The 19,447-nt window shown below is 42.4% G+C and overlaps 1 protein-coding gene across 3 annotated transcripts in view; it reads right to left on the reverse strand.

Moving 5' to 3' along the window:
• Positions 1-2,123: 2,123 nt before the first annotated feature.
• SUPT6H (SPT6 homolog, histone chaperone and transcription elongation factor) overlaps positions 2,124-19,447 on the reverse strand; it is a 92,176-nt gene continuing 74,852 nt past the window's right edge. For 2 of the 3 annotated variants that reach the window (XM_085897709.1, XM_085897708.1), the window contains exons 34-38: positions 6,055-6,167; positions 5,391-5,471; positions 4,609-4,763; positions 4,099-4,373; positions 2,124-2,803 (exon numbers count right to left, since the gene is read on the reverse strand). In XM_085897709.1, the coding sequence (XP_085753835.1) occupies positions 2,578-2,803; positions 4,099-4,373; positions 4,609-4,763; positions 5,391-5,471; positions 6,055-6,167 (850 nt within the window). In that variant the 3' untranslated portion in view covers positions 2,124-2,577. The other variant, XM_085897710.1, reaches the window with a different exon arrangement.

Below are 19,447 nucleotides of genomic sequence, written 5' to 3' on the forward strand. Positions count from 1 at the left end.
GGTGTAAATGATACCAATTATACAACACCAAGGATACTTGACTCTTATTTCCCCATCTCAAACCTCAAAATTGTTGTTCAGAACGACAAAAGACCTTTAATGATTTGGAAGCGGGTGACCGGTTTTCCTACTGGATCATCAACCGGGCTCTCATATTACCTCCGCCACCGAAGGAGAAGGAAGCTGCTTTCACCCCTTTCTGTTTGTTTGTGTGCATGATATCTCGAAAAGTTATGGACGGATTCAGATGAAACTTGGTGGACAGGTTGGGTGTATGGCAAGGAAGAATGGATTCAATTTTGGTGAAGATCCAGATCCACATCTGATCATTTTTTAAGTGATTCTTCACCATTGAGAGATGGGGCCAAAAACGAGATATAACATATCTCAAAAAAAAATTGTGGACGGATTCGGACGAAACTTGGTTGACATGTTGGGTGTGTTGCAAGGACAAATTGATTCGATTTTGGTGAAGATCTGGATACGAGAATTATTTAACTTTTAAAGTGATTCTTCACCATTGAGAGATCGGGCCAAAAACCATATAGTACTGTATCGTACTCGATAGTAATAGTACATCTAGATAGTAGAGATACTAGAATCAACTAGATAGTATAGACATCCAAATCCGTCCACAAACAGACAGACAGATAAACAAAGGGGTGAAAACAACCTTCTTCACCTTCGGTGGTGGAGGTAACAACTTCCAGGTTGTTAATTTAAAATTAAAAAATTTAAAACTGAGAAACATTCATGGACTTTCTAAGCAACTTTCAAAAAAATTACTCGAGGAATCATTGGTTGCTGCAAGAAAGCTTAATGCAACTGAAGCTTTTTTTTGTTACAACTACAAGAGAAGAGCCACCCATAGTCATTCAGAACGTCCTCCTGTCACAAGGGAAGGGAACAAGAGTCAACCACAGTGAATGGATGAGTCACCAGACTCTGTGGGGCATGCAGATTATCTCACGCTTAAGGACATTGATGAGCAAGTGGAGTTCTCACTGATAACCCACAAGTGTTGGATGGAATAGAACCTCACCCCTCCCCATCAGTTGAAACCCCTCCCAACCACTGCGCACCAGTTGAAACTCAACCCTATATGCACAGTTGTATAAAGCCCTCCTCCACATAGATAGCTGGAATGCAAAGTTGATGCACAATTTTTAAGAAAAAGAAAAAAGAATTTTCCCACAAATACAAAGTTATTACAATTTATTAAAGTAAAATAAACATTTTTTAAACATCTGATCAATATGAAACTTTTCACTTTCTACTACAAATGACTAACTGCACCATAAACCAGCAAAGGCAACTTCACCAAAATTCACAGTGATTTATCAAGGCAACACCGTCTCGTCCCGAACTTGATAAAATCACGGTAATGAACCGGCCAAAAACATTTTTTCGTATACGAAGTTGAGGCTCGTGGAAGAGCGAGAATTTATCTCATTATGGTAAAAGAGCGATGTTTATTGAGATGTGGCGAAAGAGCAAAGGATAATTCCCATAAAGTGTTTCTTCCCCATTACCTCTCACGTCACACACACACACACACACACACACACACACACACACACACACACACACACACACACACACACACACACACACACACACACACACACACGTTACTTATTGTGCTCTAATATACCAGTCAGCATAACGTGTACGGCAAATCATTATGGTGTGATAATTAAAATTAACAGGACAGCACGTGCATAGCAGATTCTATTTTAATTAACAGGATGTGCATGGTGGATTATTAAATTATGATTATTATTTAACACCTTGCTCACGTTTGTCAAATGGCCCTGATCTGGTATGTATGTCCCTGTATTTGAGAAGTCCAGTTGAACGATCCACATTTGTATGAACGAAACTGTGCCTTTTCTGCTCGACATCGTATTTGTTGGACTTGGGGAGGTTGGGGGGAGTTGTGGAGGGTTTAGGGGATGGAGTGGTTGTGGATGGTGTGTGGCAATGAGTGAGGTAAAGGGGTTTCGGGGTGGGGTGAGGGGGGGGATTTACGGGGGAGTAGGGATGATAGACCCTCAATGGTACACAGTATAACCGCATTCCAACATTCCAAGTAGGGTTTATTCATTGAGAAGAAACAGCTGTCCCGCAATGGCAGTTTATTTTACCAAATAACATTTTCCATCATTAACATGTGACAAAAATATTATTGCACAGGCAAATGAAAAATGTTTCAAAGATCGTAAACTTTACGTGGGAGAAGGAGGGGAGGGGGCAAGGGGGGGCACATTTGTGGACAATAAACATATTTAATTAATCATATCCTCATGGTCCATAATTCATGAGTTGTTTGGAGGCCGACACTGCTCTATAAACACTTTACACAACTTGTGCAACGATCATGTTGCAGTGGAACAATCATCAGAGAAGAATGAAGATCGGTAAAAACAAAGCATTCAAAACCACTCTCCTTCTGTACCTCGGATTACCTCCCATTCGATTACCCTGCTGATGTCCATGTTCATCTCCCAACCAGCAAGCATCGCAACCCTTCCCTCTAAGTCGAAGCAGAAACAAAAATGGAGGTAAAACCAAAAACTACCGATCAGTCTCATCAAGCAAAGGTGTTGCATCACCAGCTGTAGAGAACGGCAAGCTTTCCGCTGCAGGGCTGGGGCTTGGTGTTGGGGTCAAACCAACTCTCCCTGAAGCACCAATGCCTCCCCGGATTCCTGCAGCCCCCTTTTGCCTCCGCTGCTCCTGCTCGCGCTTCTGTCGCCACTGCTCGGCCATCTTGGCCCAGTCGGTGGCGGTCGGCGTAGAGCTGAGATATGGCCAGGGCGGGAAGAACATCGGAGCACAATGAGATCGGTCCGGGCACACGTGTTGATAAATGAGGCACGAGTTAACAGTCGAACACTGCACCGATCTCCTCAATGTGACCTCTTGCTCTTTCCTGGATGCACCTTGATGTTGTGTGTTTGGAATCCCAGGATTTGGGGGTTTAACTTCAGTTGAAGGCAGTCCTTTCAAGGTCAGTCATTCCTCACTTAATGTCGAATCGGTTAACGTTGTTTTGTTACGTCAACCATACAAAAAGGAACATATATCCTTTTTAATGTCGCAACGTTCGCTATTGCGTGGTTTGCCGGCAGGCCACGGCAAACTACTTTGTGTCGTGTAGCCAAAGGCATATGTAGACTGCGAGCAGTTGTGTCACGCCATTTTGATATTATTTGACGTGCAAGTCAACTCCTTAAAGTGCTTGGACTACCTCCAGTGACGGTAAGAATAATTCATACTAATGCTGACAAAATCAAAAAAAAGTTCGCAAAGTGTGACACTTTTCAGTGCAACCAAGGTAAGCCGTGCTCGAAGCAGCACCATGGATAATATGGAAAGACTCTTGGCCGACTGGATCAAAGATCAAAACGATCGTCCCTCTTCGTCCAATTGACGCCATCACTCGCCCCTCAACCCCACCCTGCCTCCACAAACAACACCCATCGCTGGTGAGTGTCCTAATTTAAAATTACATTTCTTTTATATTTAGAAATCCATTTTATTTTAAAATGTTATTTAATTTAGGAATGCATGATACATGTGGAGTATTTCAAGTTTTCATGTTTTTTTTTTTTTGACGATAAATATTTAAAAGAACGCAACTTCAGTCTATACATTAATCGTAATGGGAAGATGTGATTTGCTTAACGTTGTTTCGCTTAAATTTTCGGAAACGAAACAATGGCGTTAAGTGAGGACCGAGTGTCTTCAAATTTTGAACTTCTGGAAATCATGCTATTCTCAGTGGAATTGCCATGTTGCTATGCGGTTGGCAGTAAAACTCCAGGTGGCTCATTAACCTGCCTGTCTTACCTGGTCTCAGTGTGAGACCAGCTACACATTGCAAATGACTCCGATGCCTCGAGGACAACTTGGAATGGGCAGTGAGAGATGAGAGCAATGAAAACACTGTGCACACAACCCCCTCCCCCTTACCCCAACAGGGGAAGAGAAATAAAACTTAGCACAATATCCTTAATTACTTAAATAATAATCAATCCATCTTGTTATTTTCTAATTCCAATAGTTTCCCATCATTTTCTTCTTTTATCTCACCGTGGCGTGGTCGGTGTTCTTGCCCGGGGGAGCGATGCAGGTGGAGCACCCCAACTGGCCTGGTTCGGCGTCGAAAGAGGATGCGTGGGAGTAGCGAGGGATTGCTGGTTTGGTGTGGTTATGGACTGTGTTGGGGTGGTGATGGGGTGCTGGTTTGGCGTCACAATGGGCTGCTGGTTCGGTGTGGCCAGGGGTTGCTGGTTCGGTGTGGAAAGGGGGTATGCTGGAGTAAGCAGTGGAGTGGCAAGAGATTGCTGAGCTGGAGTTGGGAATGACTGAGGAGGAGTGGTAGTAATTTGGCAGAATGTATGGAGATGTGGAAAGGAAGCAGAGGACACAGAGAGAATAGATGAGTTGACAAGCATATTCCATTTGTTCATTTGAAGATGTATGTACCCTTTGTTGTGCCACATAATTAGCACACATCCCTTCATTCAGACATTCTTAAATAGTGCCTAGTATTTGCACAAGCCTCCATTGTCTAGCAAAACCCCCTGGTCGTCAACATACGTGGTATGCACTCGATCCTCCAAATGGGTACTGTCCGCCGGAAGGACCCCACTGTGCCGGTGTTCCACTTGGAGTTTGCCCTGTAACTGTTGCCAAAGCATTGTACATCTGAGATGTAACGCCGGGACCCAAGGAGCTCACAGCTCTTTGCAATTCTAGGGGAATGGAGGAAAACAAGACAAAAGCAGAATAAACTGGTGAACGAAAAGTTTTGATTTTCACTGCGTATCTCCATGGAAATTGTTGTTGTTGTTTCATATGAAGCCATGGAAATTGTTAATGTCACTAAGCAGCATTCTGCACGATTTGTATGCATTGCAAAACCTCCATACTATATTTGAGGCTAACAAAAGCACGTACTGATAATTTGAGCCGCTTGCTGCTGCAAGTTTTGACAATATTGAGTAATGTAATGGCAGGTCAGAAAGAAAATGTTTTAGAAAACATCGATGATTATAAAGAGGAATAACTAGTGTGTTTACACCTTCAACGTATCAAAGACTGCACCAGTTCAATTTTTGTACCACACCAACGAACAACCCCATCATGAAACTCTCCAAACAGCCAACAGTTATGCTTTTGTCCAAGCAGTTTGATTTGTTCATGAGTATGGTGAATGTTTGACTTGTCATAAATTCTGTTTGGTTTAATAAAGTTGTCCAAAAAAATGAAAACTCCATTTTTAGAATTACATCACAGGGAAAAGGTCCACCTGATTTGAAATGTTTGGTCGACACACATCGCATTACACATTTCCAACAATGGCCAATTATTGAAAGTACCTGCCAGGCTGATATTGCTTGGAGTGTTAGACAAGGATCCAGGCGTCCGTCTGGTGCTGCTGCCACTGCCTGGAGTCACACCTGGGTGTGGAGGATGGAGTAGGGGGTTTTCATCAATTTAAATTTCATAACATTTCATCAATCAATATCTTGCCTTGTCCTGGCTTGACCTGCATTGAGTGAGCAAGAAGAATTGCATATCGCACACCTATGACAAATGAGCATGTTGAAGAATGCAAGAGATATGCATTCTTCACATGCCTCTTCATTCTTTGTTATTCGGACAGAGGTGATGCAGCCGATCCACAATTTAAAACTTCCCATGGAGGGTGGAATTAAAGTTGGTGGAACCATTGGCAAGAAGCTGTGCTGGAGAGGTCGAGCTGAGACAACTCCCCATATTTATAATGGTGCTATTAAGGAAGCACAAACCATAAAGGTAACAGTTATGACAATACAGTGAAAGGATAAGCAAGGCCAGTGACTGAAGATGCATGAAGAAACGACCAATCTTATAGAGATACAAAATAAAATAAAATGGAAGGGATTTTCTTTATTGCACAAATAAACCAAACCATTTAAAAAATTGAAACAAACAAACAAATGGCTTTGATTTTAATCCTTATTAACATTAAGCTGGCAAAGTTTTGAACCGTTGTCTCACCTGGGATAGGATCCCTGAAATGCTCTTTGAACCAGCGGAAGAGACTATTCATCGACTGGAAAGTCTGACCTCGGAATCTGAAGCCATCTGGAGTCACAGTCACGTATTCAACGCTGTGAGGAAACAACCCACAGGCATCCTCATGAACACCAAATTCCCTTCCTCGATTTCCAAACTACTTTGGCTTTTCTGCATGGGGCGCTGGACTCTGGTAATGTGCCTGATAACAGCATTGCTTCTCAAACTAGGTATGCAGAATGTATCCTGGGAGGGGAGGGGTAGGTTGGTAGGTGTGACAAAGTTAAAGCAGAAATTTTAAAAATATATTGATCATGTATTATTGGACAAAATCTGCTGCCATCTCAATGGGGGCATAGCCAGCAAATTAAAATTTGTGGTCAACCTGAGATGTTGGCAAAAATGTTTAAAAAGCTCCATGAAAAGACTGCACTCGGGAGACGGAGGGGACGCCACACTCTGGTGATGGAGGGAAGGCGGTATACATTTACTTCTGCTTTTACCAATGCTGGATTTGTTTGCATTTCGCATCGTTCCGATTCCACATTGTGATGTCGCAGCTGTAGCTTCCGGAAGGGTCAAATAAAAGAGTATCTCGTTGAAATTGCTGATTCGTAAAGTGTTGATAACTTCAAAACAAACAAGGACTGTTTATACGATACGTTAACACCCAAAGAAGCCTAAGACCTCCTGGAATGGAGCGTAAAATACTTTACAACCTTGGACGTTCGAGTCCCCGTTGGGCCCACCTATAGGGTCGACTGCTCAGAAAAGGTGGCGAAAGAGAATATCAGTCACCTTCCAAAATTGCCACACATTGCTTAGGGATGTGGTTCAGTGCACTCAAAATATCGGAAGTGTCCCCCTCTTGCCTTCAAACACGTGTTTATGAAACATCGCTAAAAACAAGAGCCAACTATATTTCACTCAGAACATTGTCCAAAACACTTTATGCACAATACAAAATTATTTTCTCTTCAATCAACTCAAATATTCGAAGAACACCATGATCTCACAAAGATTACAGTGACCATTGAAATGTGAAAATAAGTGAGCAACACAACACCTCAAAACAAGATCGTCTGGACCCTTTATGTAAAAAAAACCCTTTGCTGCAGTCTCAGCCTCGTCGTCCATTATAATTCTGTCATCTTGGATGCTGATGCGTACAAAGAAGTGGCCAATACGTAACTTTCAAAATGATGTAATCCGCCCAAGATTGCTTGGCACACATGCGCAGAAACCCCAAGTGATGAAGTTAATTGGGGTGGCCTGGATGTGCATCATATGTGCCAGATAAGGACTATAGCATGAAACAGCTCACCACGTTTTTAAGAAGCCGAAGGTACTTGGAAATGTACCTGCGAGAAATGGGTGTGCCTCTGCACAACAAAAATTTAGAGAACCTTCTGAGCAACTAGTCCAAAAAGTTTATATATTGCAGTCGTCCACACTGAAAAAAAAACTCTCGACCATGTGGGCTTGTGAAAGGCCAAAGGTTCGTACGCAGGCGTATTCCAACCAAACCCTTGTGCTTCTTAACACCAAAGAGAAGGTGACATATCTGAGGCTTTTTGGTGGAAAGGGTAAGTGTAAAATGATGATATTTACGATTAATCACGAGAAAAAGCCCGTCAAAAATGATGGGTTGGAATTATTTAATTCAAAATATTCAGAGACTGGAAGATGTGATGTTTCGCAGCAAGAAGCGTTATTTCAAAACACAACATGTACAAATGTGACTATTTTCTTTATCTTCTGGGACGTTTCATTTTGATGATACAGCCTCATGAGCATGCCAAAGTCTGAGCCCCGGCCTAGCGTCAGGAAGTGTGCTCATATTTTCTTTATTTATTAGTCATTCTTCCGACATAAATTAACGCTCATTTTATTGTGCACGTGTTGCACATCATGTGCGAATTTAACCTCCCTGTGCCTTGGATTTTTTTTATTTAAAGCTTCTGTACACCGCCATTGATGCCCGGTTGCAAGTCACTGTCTCCATTTCCAATAGAGGAGATGTAATTACTCTTTTATGGAAAATGTTTTTCGAGTTTTTTTATCCTGAAAAATACACTAGTGTTTAAAGATTGGCCTTTGAAACACTTCTTAAAAGCCCACCAACGGAACCATTAAGCCAACACCAGGCATAAACTGTCTCCTGATGTAATACATCTATCCAAAACACAAAGAAGAAAGAAATCTTGCTGGGGAAGGGACAAACAAGCAATTAAGAATCAAAGGACATCCATGAACCCAGTTGAGATTAGGTTTAAGAACGTGAAGGTGAATTTATATCACTTGCACACAAAAATGAAAACTAAAAGGTAATCAACTTAAACCTTTGTGACCTTGTAACAGGATGAGGTTTCAATCATATGTCATCTCTTCGAGCATGACCTAATAATATGGGTGCAGATGTCCTTCGATCCGTCCGTCCGTCGCGAAAATGACGATTTTCAAATTCTATCTCCTCCGCCATTTCTCAAGCGATCTTGAATTTGATTGTGGCATATGAATCGATGGGACAATATTTAAATTTGGTGGGGCCGGATTTTCGATATTCGCTTTCGTGTCACGTGATTTCAAAGTTGGCAAAAAATGCGAAAATGACGATTTTCAAAATCTATCTCCTCCTACATTTCTCAAGCGATCTTGAATTTGATTGTGGTATTCAAATCTATAGGACAATATCTAAATTTGGTCGGGCCGGATTTTCGATATTCGCTTTCGCGTCACGTGACTTCAAAGTTTGCAAAAACTGCCCTACCTTCAGGAGGCTATATATTTTCTCAGAGAGATGACCGTCACTCCCGCACGGGGGTATTTTTTTATATGCATTTTGTTCAGCCATTACTTATTATTTTTATGAAGTGTACAACAAATTGCATGAAAATTTGTTTGATTCACATGAAATTATGTTGAATTTGCCAATTTGAAAAAAAAAAAACTAGAAAATAAATATGATTATATATATATATATATATATATATATATATATATATATATATATATATATATATATATATATATATATATATATATATATATATATATATATATATATATATATCACCCATGTCCAAAGGAAGCGGTTCAGTTTGGCATTTTTCATATGAAATAGGCAAAGCCAAGAAACGAACGGAACCCATTAGAATAACCCTCTAGAATTACCCTTTAGAACTAAACACAGTGGGTGAGAAAGGTTCTTATTCTTCATTTTTGATGGTCGAATGGATGGACATAGTCAAATATTGAAGCAGCTTCACTGCTAAAAAATAAAAAATAAAAAATAAAACGACAGTGTGGTTAATTTTCTGGTCAAGAGTTGATAATTTCTATTCAACGATTCACTCTTGCCATTGAACAATCATTTAAAAGCTAAAGGACCAATTAGCAAGCCAATACAAATTGGCTTTTCTGTCTGTAATTCTGTGAATCTTTAGTGTGGATGATTTATGCTCATATCTTATGTCATATCCCGATAAATTCCAAATCAATAATTATAGGACCTTCAAGTAGAATGCTTAACTTTTCAAAAATATGGGTCCAAGCATAGTACTCTCGGAAATAATGTGCTGAAAATTATCGGAAGACTGTAGATATTCACAACACTTTTCAAAGAAAATCCCAGAGATATGAATTGAATCATGAACATATTGTAATTTAGATACTGTTACTGTTCTAGGAACCGTATGCATACAAACATACAGTTGTCCCGAAGTTAGTTATGCCATTAAATATATGTGCAGATAGAACCCTCCTTGTGTGTAGTGGGAAGAAAAAGGGGGTGCGTTGCGATGTTTTTCAGTTTGATTAATAAATCTTTATATCCCCTCCATCATGATCCACTGTCCACCTGCGTCTCCGAGGCAGAATCTTCATGTCCGCAGTTCCTTTTCGGCTTCCTCAAACGTTCCAGTTCAATCTTGGTTGTACCACCGTCCACCTTCCTCAAACACACGTGGAGTGGGCGGGCTTTCCCGGTCTGGCCGAAATCCCACCCAGAAAGGGCAGACCCCATGAAGGCCCTGTCCAGTCAGGGCGGACGATGATGTCAGCTTCGCCAAGGCCCCTCCCTGACCTTGGGGATCTATAAATTACGACACCATGCTCGGAGTTGAGTGAGAGAGTCGGAGAGTTGGTTGGTTGGTAGAGAGATAGTTCGGAGAGTTCGTTGGTTGGTAGAGAGAGTTCGGTGGGTTCGTTGGCTGGTTACAAAGAAAGAAGGAAGGTCGTTGGTTGAGTTGATCCCTTGGTTGTTGGTTGAAGAAGGAAGGTCGTGATCACGGAGGGCTTGCCCACGTCTCGTCTTGGCGGCCCGTCTGTTGTGCTGGTCTGAGTACACCCGACCATGACCGGGTCTCTCGTTGGGTCCCGTCTGCTGCCCCGTTCTACCTTGGACTCCGTGCTCTCCAGCCGGGCTCCTTCGCAGACACGGTCTCCACATAGTCCAGCGGAAATGTGAAGAAGCATGTTGTGGCGTCATTTTGAAGTTTTTGGTTGATTAATCATCTCTGAGCTATCCTGAATCAGAATCAGCCAGGTGCCAGACTTGCACCCTTGAGGAATTTTTTTTAGAGGCGAAAAACAAAACGGCCACCAGCGACTTTCGATAAATTCTGTTTTGGGCTATATCTTCACTTCTAATGCACTTAGAAACACAATTTTGGTGTCTACTACTATGTTTTCATGGTCAAGGAATCCGATAATGATAAAAATGAATGTGTATATCTAAGACCTGTCTCATATTTTCAAGATGGCCACCATTTTAATATGAAAAATGGCTATTTTGTAGTTCCACTGATCACTTTGAGTAAGAAATTGAATTTGATGAACCCTCAAATATTAATACCATGTACAATAACAGTCAATGACAGCTGAAGTAACTTACTTGCAATGATCAATGAATTGATGATTATATTGGAATACGATTGTCACACAAATATATCCGGATACATGTGGACAGTTGACTATGACTTTGGTTTATGTCTTAAGGTAAGTATGTACATGCATATGATTTTGAAATTACCTGATATTTTTAGGCAAACAAATATTAACTTTGTTAAGGATGTAATGTTCTTCATTATGTTCAATCTTTGTCATCGTCGTCGTGATTAGCAGCTGCTGCCCTTGTCTGTTCGTTACAACAGTCTGATCCAGCATTACAACTGCAAAACATCGAACATGACATCTGTGCTGCCACACAACCACACCTCCCGGTGGAACCTGGCCGGCTGGTGGAGCATCCACACTTGATCAGCTGCAGAATGGTGACTGGTGCAGCAGACACATCAGGTGGAAGTGTGGTTGGACACAACGTCACACCGTCCTCACCTTCTTGCCATCCATACTTGATGGGATCCAAGTTCGGAGGGTCTGACTGAGTGGCCGATTTCCATATAATGACTTGATGATGAGCACGATGTATCATGCGATGGGGGAAACGACTTCAATTTCGGAGCAGAGGTAATCTTGGAGTTGGCCATCTTAGACTTCCACAACTGATACCGGTGTGTGGACATATCACCTTCGACTTTGGAACAATAACAGGCAGAAATGAAGGTAGTTGCCTCAGATATCATATTTTCCTCATCTGCTTCCAGCTGACCAAGTAAGGTGGGATGATGTCCGCCCATGAGTACCTTCAGCGCTGTGGCCTTTCCAATGCCAAACAAATACGACACAGTATCGCATCCGGTCAGAGCATGTACAGCAGGCAGATATTTGGCGATGGTTTTGTGTTTCAGTGCTGTTTGGCGAATGTCTACGTTCGCTCTCCCAGCACACGGACTCTCCATGCTGACATCCACAGTCATCTTTTCCTCGAGGTAGAAATGAATCAACAGGATAAAGACATCTGTATCATCGCAGACCACTTTGATGTGCGAGTCACCACTGACACCTGACACAATTCTAACTAAGTGATGGATGATGATGACATCTGCTTCTTCATGGTGTGTTTTCAGATCCTGTCTCTGGAGAGTGGAATTGTTCCATACTTGTACTGGTGTAAGATCTTTTCCGGTGATCATCGGTTTGGTCTGGTTGTCCACAATGTGGGTCATCAAATACTGACAGATCAAATCGATCAGTTGTACTTTGTTGTAGGCTACATTTGGGACCACATTTTGCGCTGGAAGTGTTGTGTGTAAGTTGAGTTGATGTTTTCGACTTGAATTATGACTTGCACAATTGGATCTCGTCATTTGTTTCGTGCTGATTTTGATGCACCTGTCGAAAATCAGGTATACGTCACAACACTCCAAGTGGTATTTGATGGTTCCCATGAAGTTGATCACATAATCCTCAACTGTACCATTTATGGGCCAATGTACAGTCCATAACATGGCGCATCCATCGATGATGACAGCATCTGGAACACCTTGGATTCGACTTGAGTGCTTAACTTGGAGTTTCGTCTTCAGGATTGCTTTCGACTGAGCCCGCATCGCACCGCTCTCATCAAACAAGGAGGCTGGGACAGGGGACAGTTCGTAAGAGAGGACATCCTCGATATCAATATCCCTGTATTGTTGGAGACATATGACTCAGGTGTTGATCAATTCGGTATCATATTCTGGCCTTCCATCCAGCTTGATGCTCTTTTTGGTCGAAGTCATCAGGGTCACTTTCTTGGTTAGTGTCTTGTTGAAGCTTGTTGGCCATCCAGATTCAAATTCCGCCATCTGTTGTCGTCCAATCTTGAGTGAATCATCAACGTTTACCTTTTCTGTCGCATGAAACAGTAGTAGACACAAAATTGTGTTTGAAAGTGCATTAGAAGTGAAGATATAGCCCAAAGCAGAATTTATCGAAAGTCGGTGGCGGCCATTTTGTTCTTCGCCTCTTAAAAAAAAATTCCTCAAGGGTGCGAGTCCGGCACGCGGCTGATTCTGATTCAGGATAGCTCAGAGATGATGAAGCAACCAAAATAAAAAATAAAAAAAAATAAAAACTTCATAATGACGCTAAAGCATGCTTTGCCTTGAAATGGCTGTTTGGCATCTAGACTAACACGTGCGGCTGTGGGCCAAACTGCACGACCTCTGTCGGGTTCCGCACCACGGAGCATCCAATCTCTCGGAACGTTCAGGTACCTAAAGAACTGCGACCTCAGCTCTCTCCCTCCCTCCCTGCAAAAGTCCTTTGCCATTCAACTGGGGTTTATTTTGTCTGAGTCAGGCCCGTAGCCAGGGTTCAGTATTGAGGGGGGCATATGAACTGGATGGGGGGGCACAATTATTATATTTAATATTTTTGATAACCCGGTATACTATTGTATTCATGCAGCATTGACACATCTATACTGAGGTTGCCGTCGCATACTAACCAAATTGATCTCAGCTAGATTTAATATGTTCCGATGTTTTTGTCCTAAAATTATTCGAATGCAGAAGAGCCACAAAAAACTGACACATTCACAATGCAGATATTCAATGATTAGACAATTGGCACCAATTCAGGTGCACTTATACAAGGTGTTGTCAAGAATTGGCATGAGAAAATTAATATACCAGAGATACAATGACTAAACGGGGGAGGTTGGCACCAGAATCAGTGCAATTTGAAATAAGATACAGTAGGCTATGACCTGCGATCATCACGTTAAACTATCAACAGCAAATACAACCAGCCTGAAGATACCACAAAGTCCGCATTTAAAGCAGTCAATTACACAGAGGTAAGGTTATGCACAAAGCACGAGATATGGGATATGCAAAGCACCAAACATAACATTTAACTTAAACATCAGAAGTACAAAGCAGCCGACCACGGCGGAGGCTGACCACAACCACACAAGCATCACCAGCAGCCACACACACAATCTGAACTCCTCGTATAGTTTTTATACCGCTGTACTCGCTGTCAGAAGAGCTGCAGGCGACGTGTCTCGGTGTGGAATCTTCTGAGGACCTTCTCCTTCCATTCATTCAGGCATTTACGTGTGAGGTCTCTCTCGAAGGCCAGCTGTACCAGTTGTGCCTTGCGTGCATGGCGCATGGACCGTCGATGGTCAGTGAAGACATTCCTCAATGTTGAGAATGAGTTTTCACACATGGCAGTGGACGCACCAAATGTTAGTCCAAGTCTCATAGCAGTCACTACACTTGGCATGGCTTCCAGCGTTTTGTGGTATGTTGAGAGGAGTTTTTGTGTTGTCCATCTCTCGTTTGGCTGCTTTTCTGTCTGTGTGCGAATAAACTGCTTTACAACCACACACTCTGTTTCACTGATGGTTGACTTTGTTAATGTCATGATGTGCTGGAGCAAGTGGGGATTCAAAAACGTGCCATTTTCAGGATTCAAGGCAGCGAGTGAACGGGCGAGTTGTGTGTTGCGCTCACTGAAGCGCTGAGCGATCTCTCCAAGCACAGTGTCAATTGCGCTGTAAAAAACCCTCTGCAGTTCTGTCTTGTCATTGTCGTTGTTTTGTCCTGTAGTCTCCAAAACTACAAACTGTTCCAAGTTCTTATGCATTGTGCGTCTCCGTTTTGGTGGTGCAGGTGTAGAAGTGTGAGCATCGTTGGCCTTGTTCCACAGATCAGTGAACTCATCCTCAGAGCGGAGTTTCTTCACGCACTCTGTTGCACTCGCCACCAGTTCCAACCCCGTTAGCAAGTCCATGTCCTCTGCTTGCAAGAGTCTGTTAGGGCCATCTAACAACATCAGCAGTTTTTGTACAAAGATAGCAATGAACATGAAGGCAGGCCCAGAGACTTCCTGCAAAAGCCCAATAGCCTCCATCCTCATCTCTGCACCGTAGGCGCGCTCTGCATCAATCTCTGACAGTAAGGATGTGATATCCTTAAAAGATCCTATGATCGCAGACACGGTGGCTAAATGTCCCGTCCACCTTTGATCAAGAAGTCGTTTTAACCTCTCACCTTTATACTGTACAGCAACAGTGGGCTTTCTGAAGAATTTGTACAGGCAACGACAAACCTCGAGGAAATCAGTGACAGCTTTCTCTGTTGCCAGTGTGTGGATAACTACCAGATGGTGTTGGTGATTTAAGCAGTGCACAAAGGGGATTTCTTTTTCCAATATCTCTTGCAACAACTTTTGCAACCCACCGTGCTTCCCAGCCATTACCGAAGCCCCGTCGTACACCTGGCTTAATATTTTTGACGTGTCAAGTCCTGTTTTTGTCAGCTCTGCAATTATTAGGTCTGTCAATGTTTTTGCATCTCCAGCGTCGGCTGTAGCTATTGTGAGTAGACGATCTGTTGTTTCATTTGATGCCGATACAAAGCGAATGATGATTGATATGTTCTCACATTCAGTGGGGTCCCTCGTCCCATCCACCTTGATGGTAAACCACGATGTGCCTACTTCTTCCACGATGGCATCAGTCACAACATTACTCAATGTGCAGATCAGTTCATTCTGCATTTCCGGACTAGTATAGCTTGCGTTTTGTGGGATATGCTTTATTATTTCGGCAAGCTCAGTGTCTTTTTTGAGTGTGTAGTTTAAAAGCGAGAGGAAGAGCCTACTGTGCCCGTCTGACATATCTTCAAAATTATCAAGGCTCCCTCTAAAAGGTATCTGATTTTCGGCGAGAAATCCCTCAACATCTATAAGAGCAGACACATAGTACCGGTTTCTATTTAGCTGGTCAGCATTGAGGAGTGTGGAAATCTTACCACAATCGATGCGCCTCTCATTCTCCTTCCACCTCAAAACACAAGTTAAATGTTCCTTTGAAATTGCGTGTTTGTGAAACCCCTGTCTTTCTCAACAGCATGTTTCCAATTCCGGTAGCCTCGCACTGTGAAAGTAGAGTCCACTGGGCCACGTGCGGTGTTAAACTTCCTACATGGATAGCAGAATGCTGCATCTGTCTGCACACTGTATTCCAGCCATTCATTAGTCTAGTACCACGAGGACACAAACGAGCGACTCTTGTTCTGCAACAGATGGCCAGGGTACCGCTGTAGAACAACTCGATTCGGTCTCTCACTTCCAAGATCATCGGGAAGCGGCTTGACAGTCACACCCGACCCTGAGGCCGCTGCCGAGCATGGAAACTCGGCTGGCTGCGCTGGGGCTCCAGCCGCAGGGCTAACGTTGCTGGCTTGGCCAGGTTGGCCAGCTTGTGTCGGTATTTCATCGACATGATCGTCTTTTCCTCCTCCTCCTCCAACTCCTCCCACTTCTTTCATCATCATCTTTCATAATCTTCTTTATTTTCGTCGGTTGCATTTTTTCCTTTTCTGAATCATTTTTGTATATCCATCATCCACGTCTTTTTCTCCTGCTGCTAGCTCGCGCTCTCTGTGACTCGGCCCTCATGACTCGTGTCACTAATCTCACGACTCGCGAGATTTGACGGTTGACGGTTTTATTTATTAAATGATCCATCCATCAAAAACAGGTTTTATCTGCATAATTTCAAATGGAAGCACGATTGCAAACACACATATTTTTAATTTTTATTATAAAATTACTTTTGTAAGATGGAGGGTTGACGGGATGTGAAGGTCACGCGGTGCACATGCACTTCATCTTTAATAATGTAAATTTATGTCTTTTCCTTAATCATATTATGACTATATTACATTTATACCTAACTTACAACCAATCAGGTAACCTGCTCAATAGGGCCTCCATATCGAATACGCTGATTGGCTATTCCTTAAAACTAAATGATCCACGATATATATATATATATATATATATATATATATATATATATATATATATATATATATATATATATATATATATATATATATATATATATATATATATATATATATATATATAAAACCACCCACAGCATCGACATTCGACACGAGGTCTTGCGGCTGTCTGTCGTCTTGGCTGCTGGCGTTGGTGCTTGCGTTATTATCTTTTATCTTGTGGGCTTGGACTGTATTGACTTGCCAATTGCTTTTGGAGATGCGCTGATAAGCGCACACTTATCTCTTGACTGTTATTCAAAGAAGGATATTATTAAAGAACAGTTTATCCAAGAAGGCCTTATTATTCACCACGTTGAACATCTGGAATAAGGGTTTTAGTTCACACATGTGAACTCTTAAACAGCAAGTTCACAGTGGGCGCTTGTCCTTAAACACTAAGTTGTTCACAGGGTGCAACAGGGCATAAATGGGTGGCGTACAAGTGGGGGGGGGCACCAGATGCGCTATGGGGGGGCATTGCACCCAAATGCCCCCCCTTGCGACGGGCCTGGTCTGAGTGTGTGGTGCCTGTCTTATAAGTAGCATTGTATAAGTTATTTGATCATTGTAAATCTTGCCTGTATTATTCTCGCGACAAGTCTGCTCTGTGTCCTCTTTTGTAAGTTGCTGTAAAATTGTCGCACTACATCTCTCTTCTGTCCCCTGCATAACACACCAATAAACCTGTTCCTGCACCACATGAATTTTCTCGCTTAGTTTAAATAAATTATTGCAGAAATGTTCCCAGTTTGTTTTTGTCTTTTCCTTCATTGGTCCAGCATGGTTCAGATCTAAGTTTTGCCGGGTCTTTATCCCCGATAATCTGTTCATTCTCACCTGTACGTCCTTGGCAGTTCCACTCGGCTGCATCCGATCGGAGTTGGTAGTTGGTACTTTACCGTAGTTGGTGGAGTGATCCAGTTCGGGCAAGGCGTACCGAGGCTGTGGTTCCCCGGCAGTCAAAACCGCGTGGTTAATTAGGTAACTTGATTCGAGACAAGAAGACCCTACGCTACGCGGTTGAGGTATTGGCGTCCACGGTCGGTTAAGCGACCGGCCACATCACGGAATTATCCGTGAGCGACGGCCTACAATTCCGGGAGTCTGGTGGGGGACGACGTAACTTCCCCCACCTAGTGGTCATTCTTGCTACCGGACCCCGGCCCACAACAATACTTTCACTCATCATGAGTCAAGGTCAAACTCTTCAAGACATTCTACCGTCAAATATTTTTTACAATTTAAGCATTTGCACAAATCAGGGCAAGAAACACCATGCTGACAACAATAACATTTTGCTTTCACTCTGCCAGCTGGATTTTCACAGATTTTTTTTCCCACATGAACAGTTATTTTTTAATGGAAATCGCCTCAACCAAGGCAGAAAGCCACTCTAGGTAAGGGGCTAAGAGAAGGTTAGATAAAGATAAAACAAAACAAAAAGAAAAATAAACCAATGTGAGGGTGACCCGTATCTTGCCAAAAGGTGACCACGTGTGACTTCTTTAAGGTCACACTGAGGTGAACAGAGCTGCTATTCACCAGGAGCGACTCCTTGAGGAATATCTGCCTACGAGAGATTCCAATGAGAATCGTTCTACAGAGTAACCATGAAAAATATGCGTTTGCCTCATAACGTCACCAAATGACGTCATAATGTCTCAAGCTTGACATATCTCAAAAGCACTCATTGAGGTGTTCAATTTGAGGTACTACACGATATGGTTCCTAAAACTTGAAAATTTGACCTTGGGGTCAAATATGTTTGACCTTAGGCTCTAACCATGGAGGTCAAGGCCAATCGCCACCAAAAATTAATCAGCTGAGCGCCAGACCATGAACTATATTCCCATGAAGTTTGACGACGATCCGATCAAAATTACTCAAAAAATAAGGGTTTCGTCGACTCCCCTGATTTGCGACAGTGACCTTGACCTTTGACCTTGACCTTCAAAATTTTGTGCGCTGAAAGGGACCTCTATAGTCCTCTGATATGCGAAGTTACAAAAATTTCCAATGATTACTGTGCTCTGCAGAATTTTTTATACGTGATTACAGACAAACAAACAAACAAACAAAAAAAAAACATACAAGCTGACAAACATATCTCGCAAAAACTTCGTTTTGGCAAGATAATAACAAGAAAACATCCAAGACACAAGAAATAGCAGAAGTCAGGTGAAATGTGACGTAACCTCAAAGATGTGATAAGTAGGAATTGACATTCCCCTTCAAGCTAGGTAGATTGTACGATGTGAATCACGTTACAGGTCGTGAATTCCAAAGCAAGACAGCACGAGGGATAAAACTATCTACCTGGCCTTTTGTTCTGTACTTTGGATCAGCCATCGTGCATGAGTTTGCAGAGATGGAAAACCGAGTCTTGCGTCCAAACACTCGTACAGGAGGGACCAAGTTAGAAAGTCCAGCAGAACATTTGCCAAGAATATATCTGTAGAACAAACTAAGAGTGGCAACTCTGTCCTGCTGCTCTTGCTCACCCTCTCTCTGTTCCATTCATCCTCTCATTTGCTCAATGTCATATGCCATCTGCATGGAAATCCGCTAACATTACCGCTCTGCATAAAAAAGGTGCAAAAACAGATCCCTGCAACTACAGACCAATCAACCTTGACCCAATCATCAACAAGGTCATGGAATCCATCATCATTTCCTACATTAAA

Source organism: Eptatretus burgeri, chromosome 10 (genome assembly GCF_056783735.1).
Source record: "Eptatretus burgeri isolate ZD-2024b chromosome 10, Ebu_testis_v1, whole genome shotgun sequence".
NCBI classification, from domain to species: Eukaryota; Metazoa; Chordata; class Myxini; order Myxiniformes; family Myxinidae; genus Eptatretus; species Eptatretus burgeri.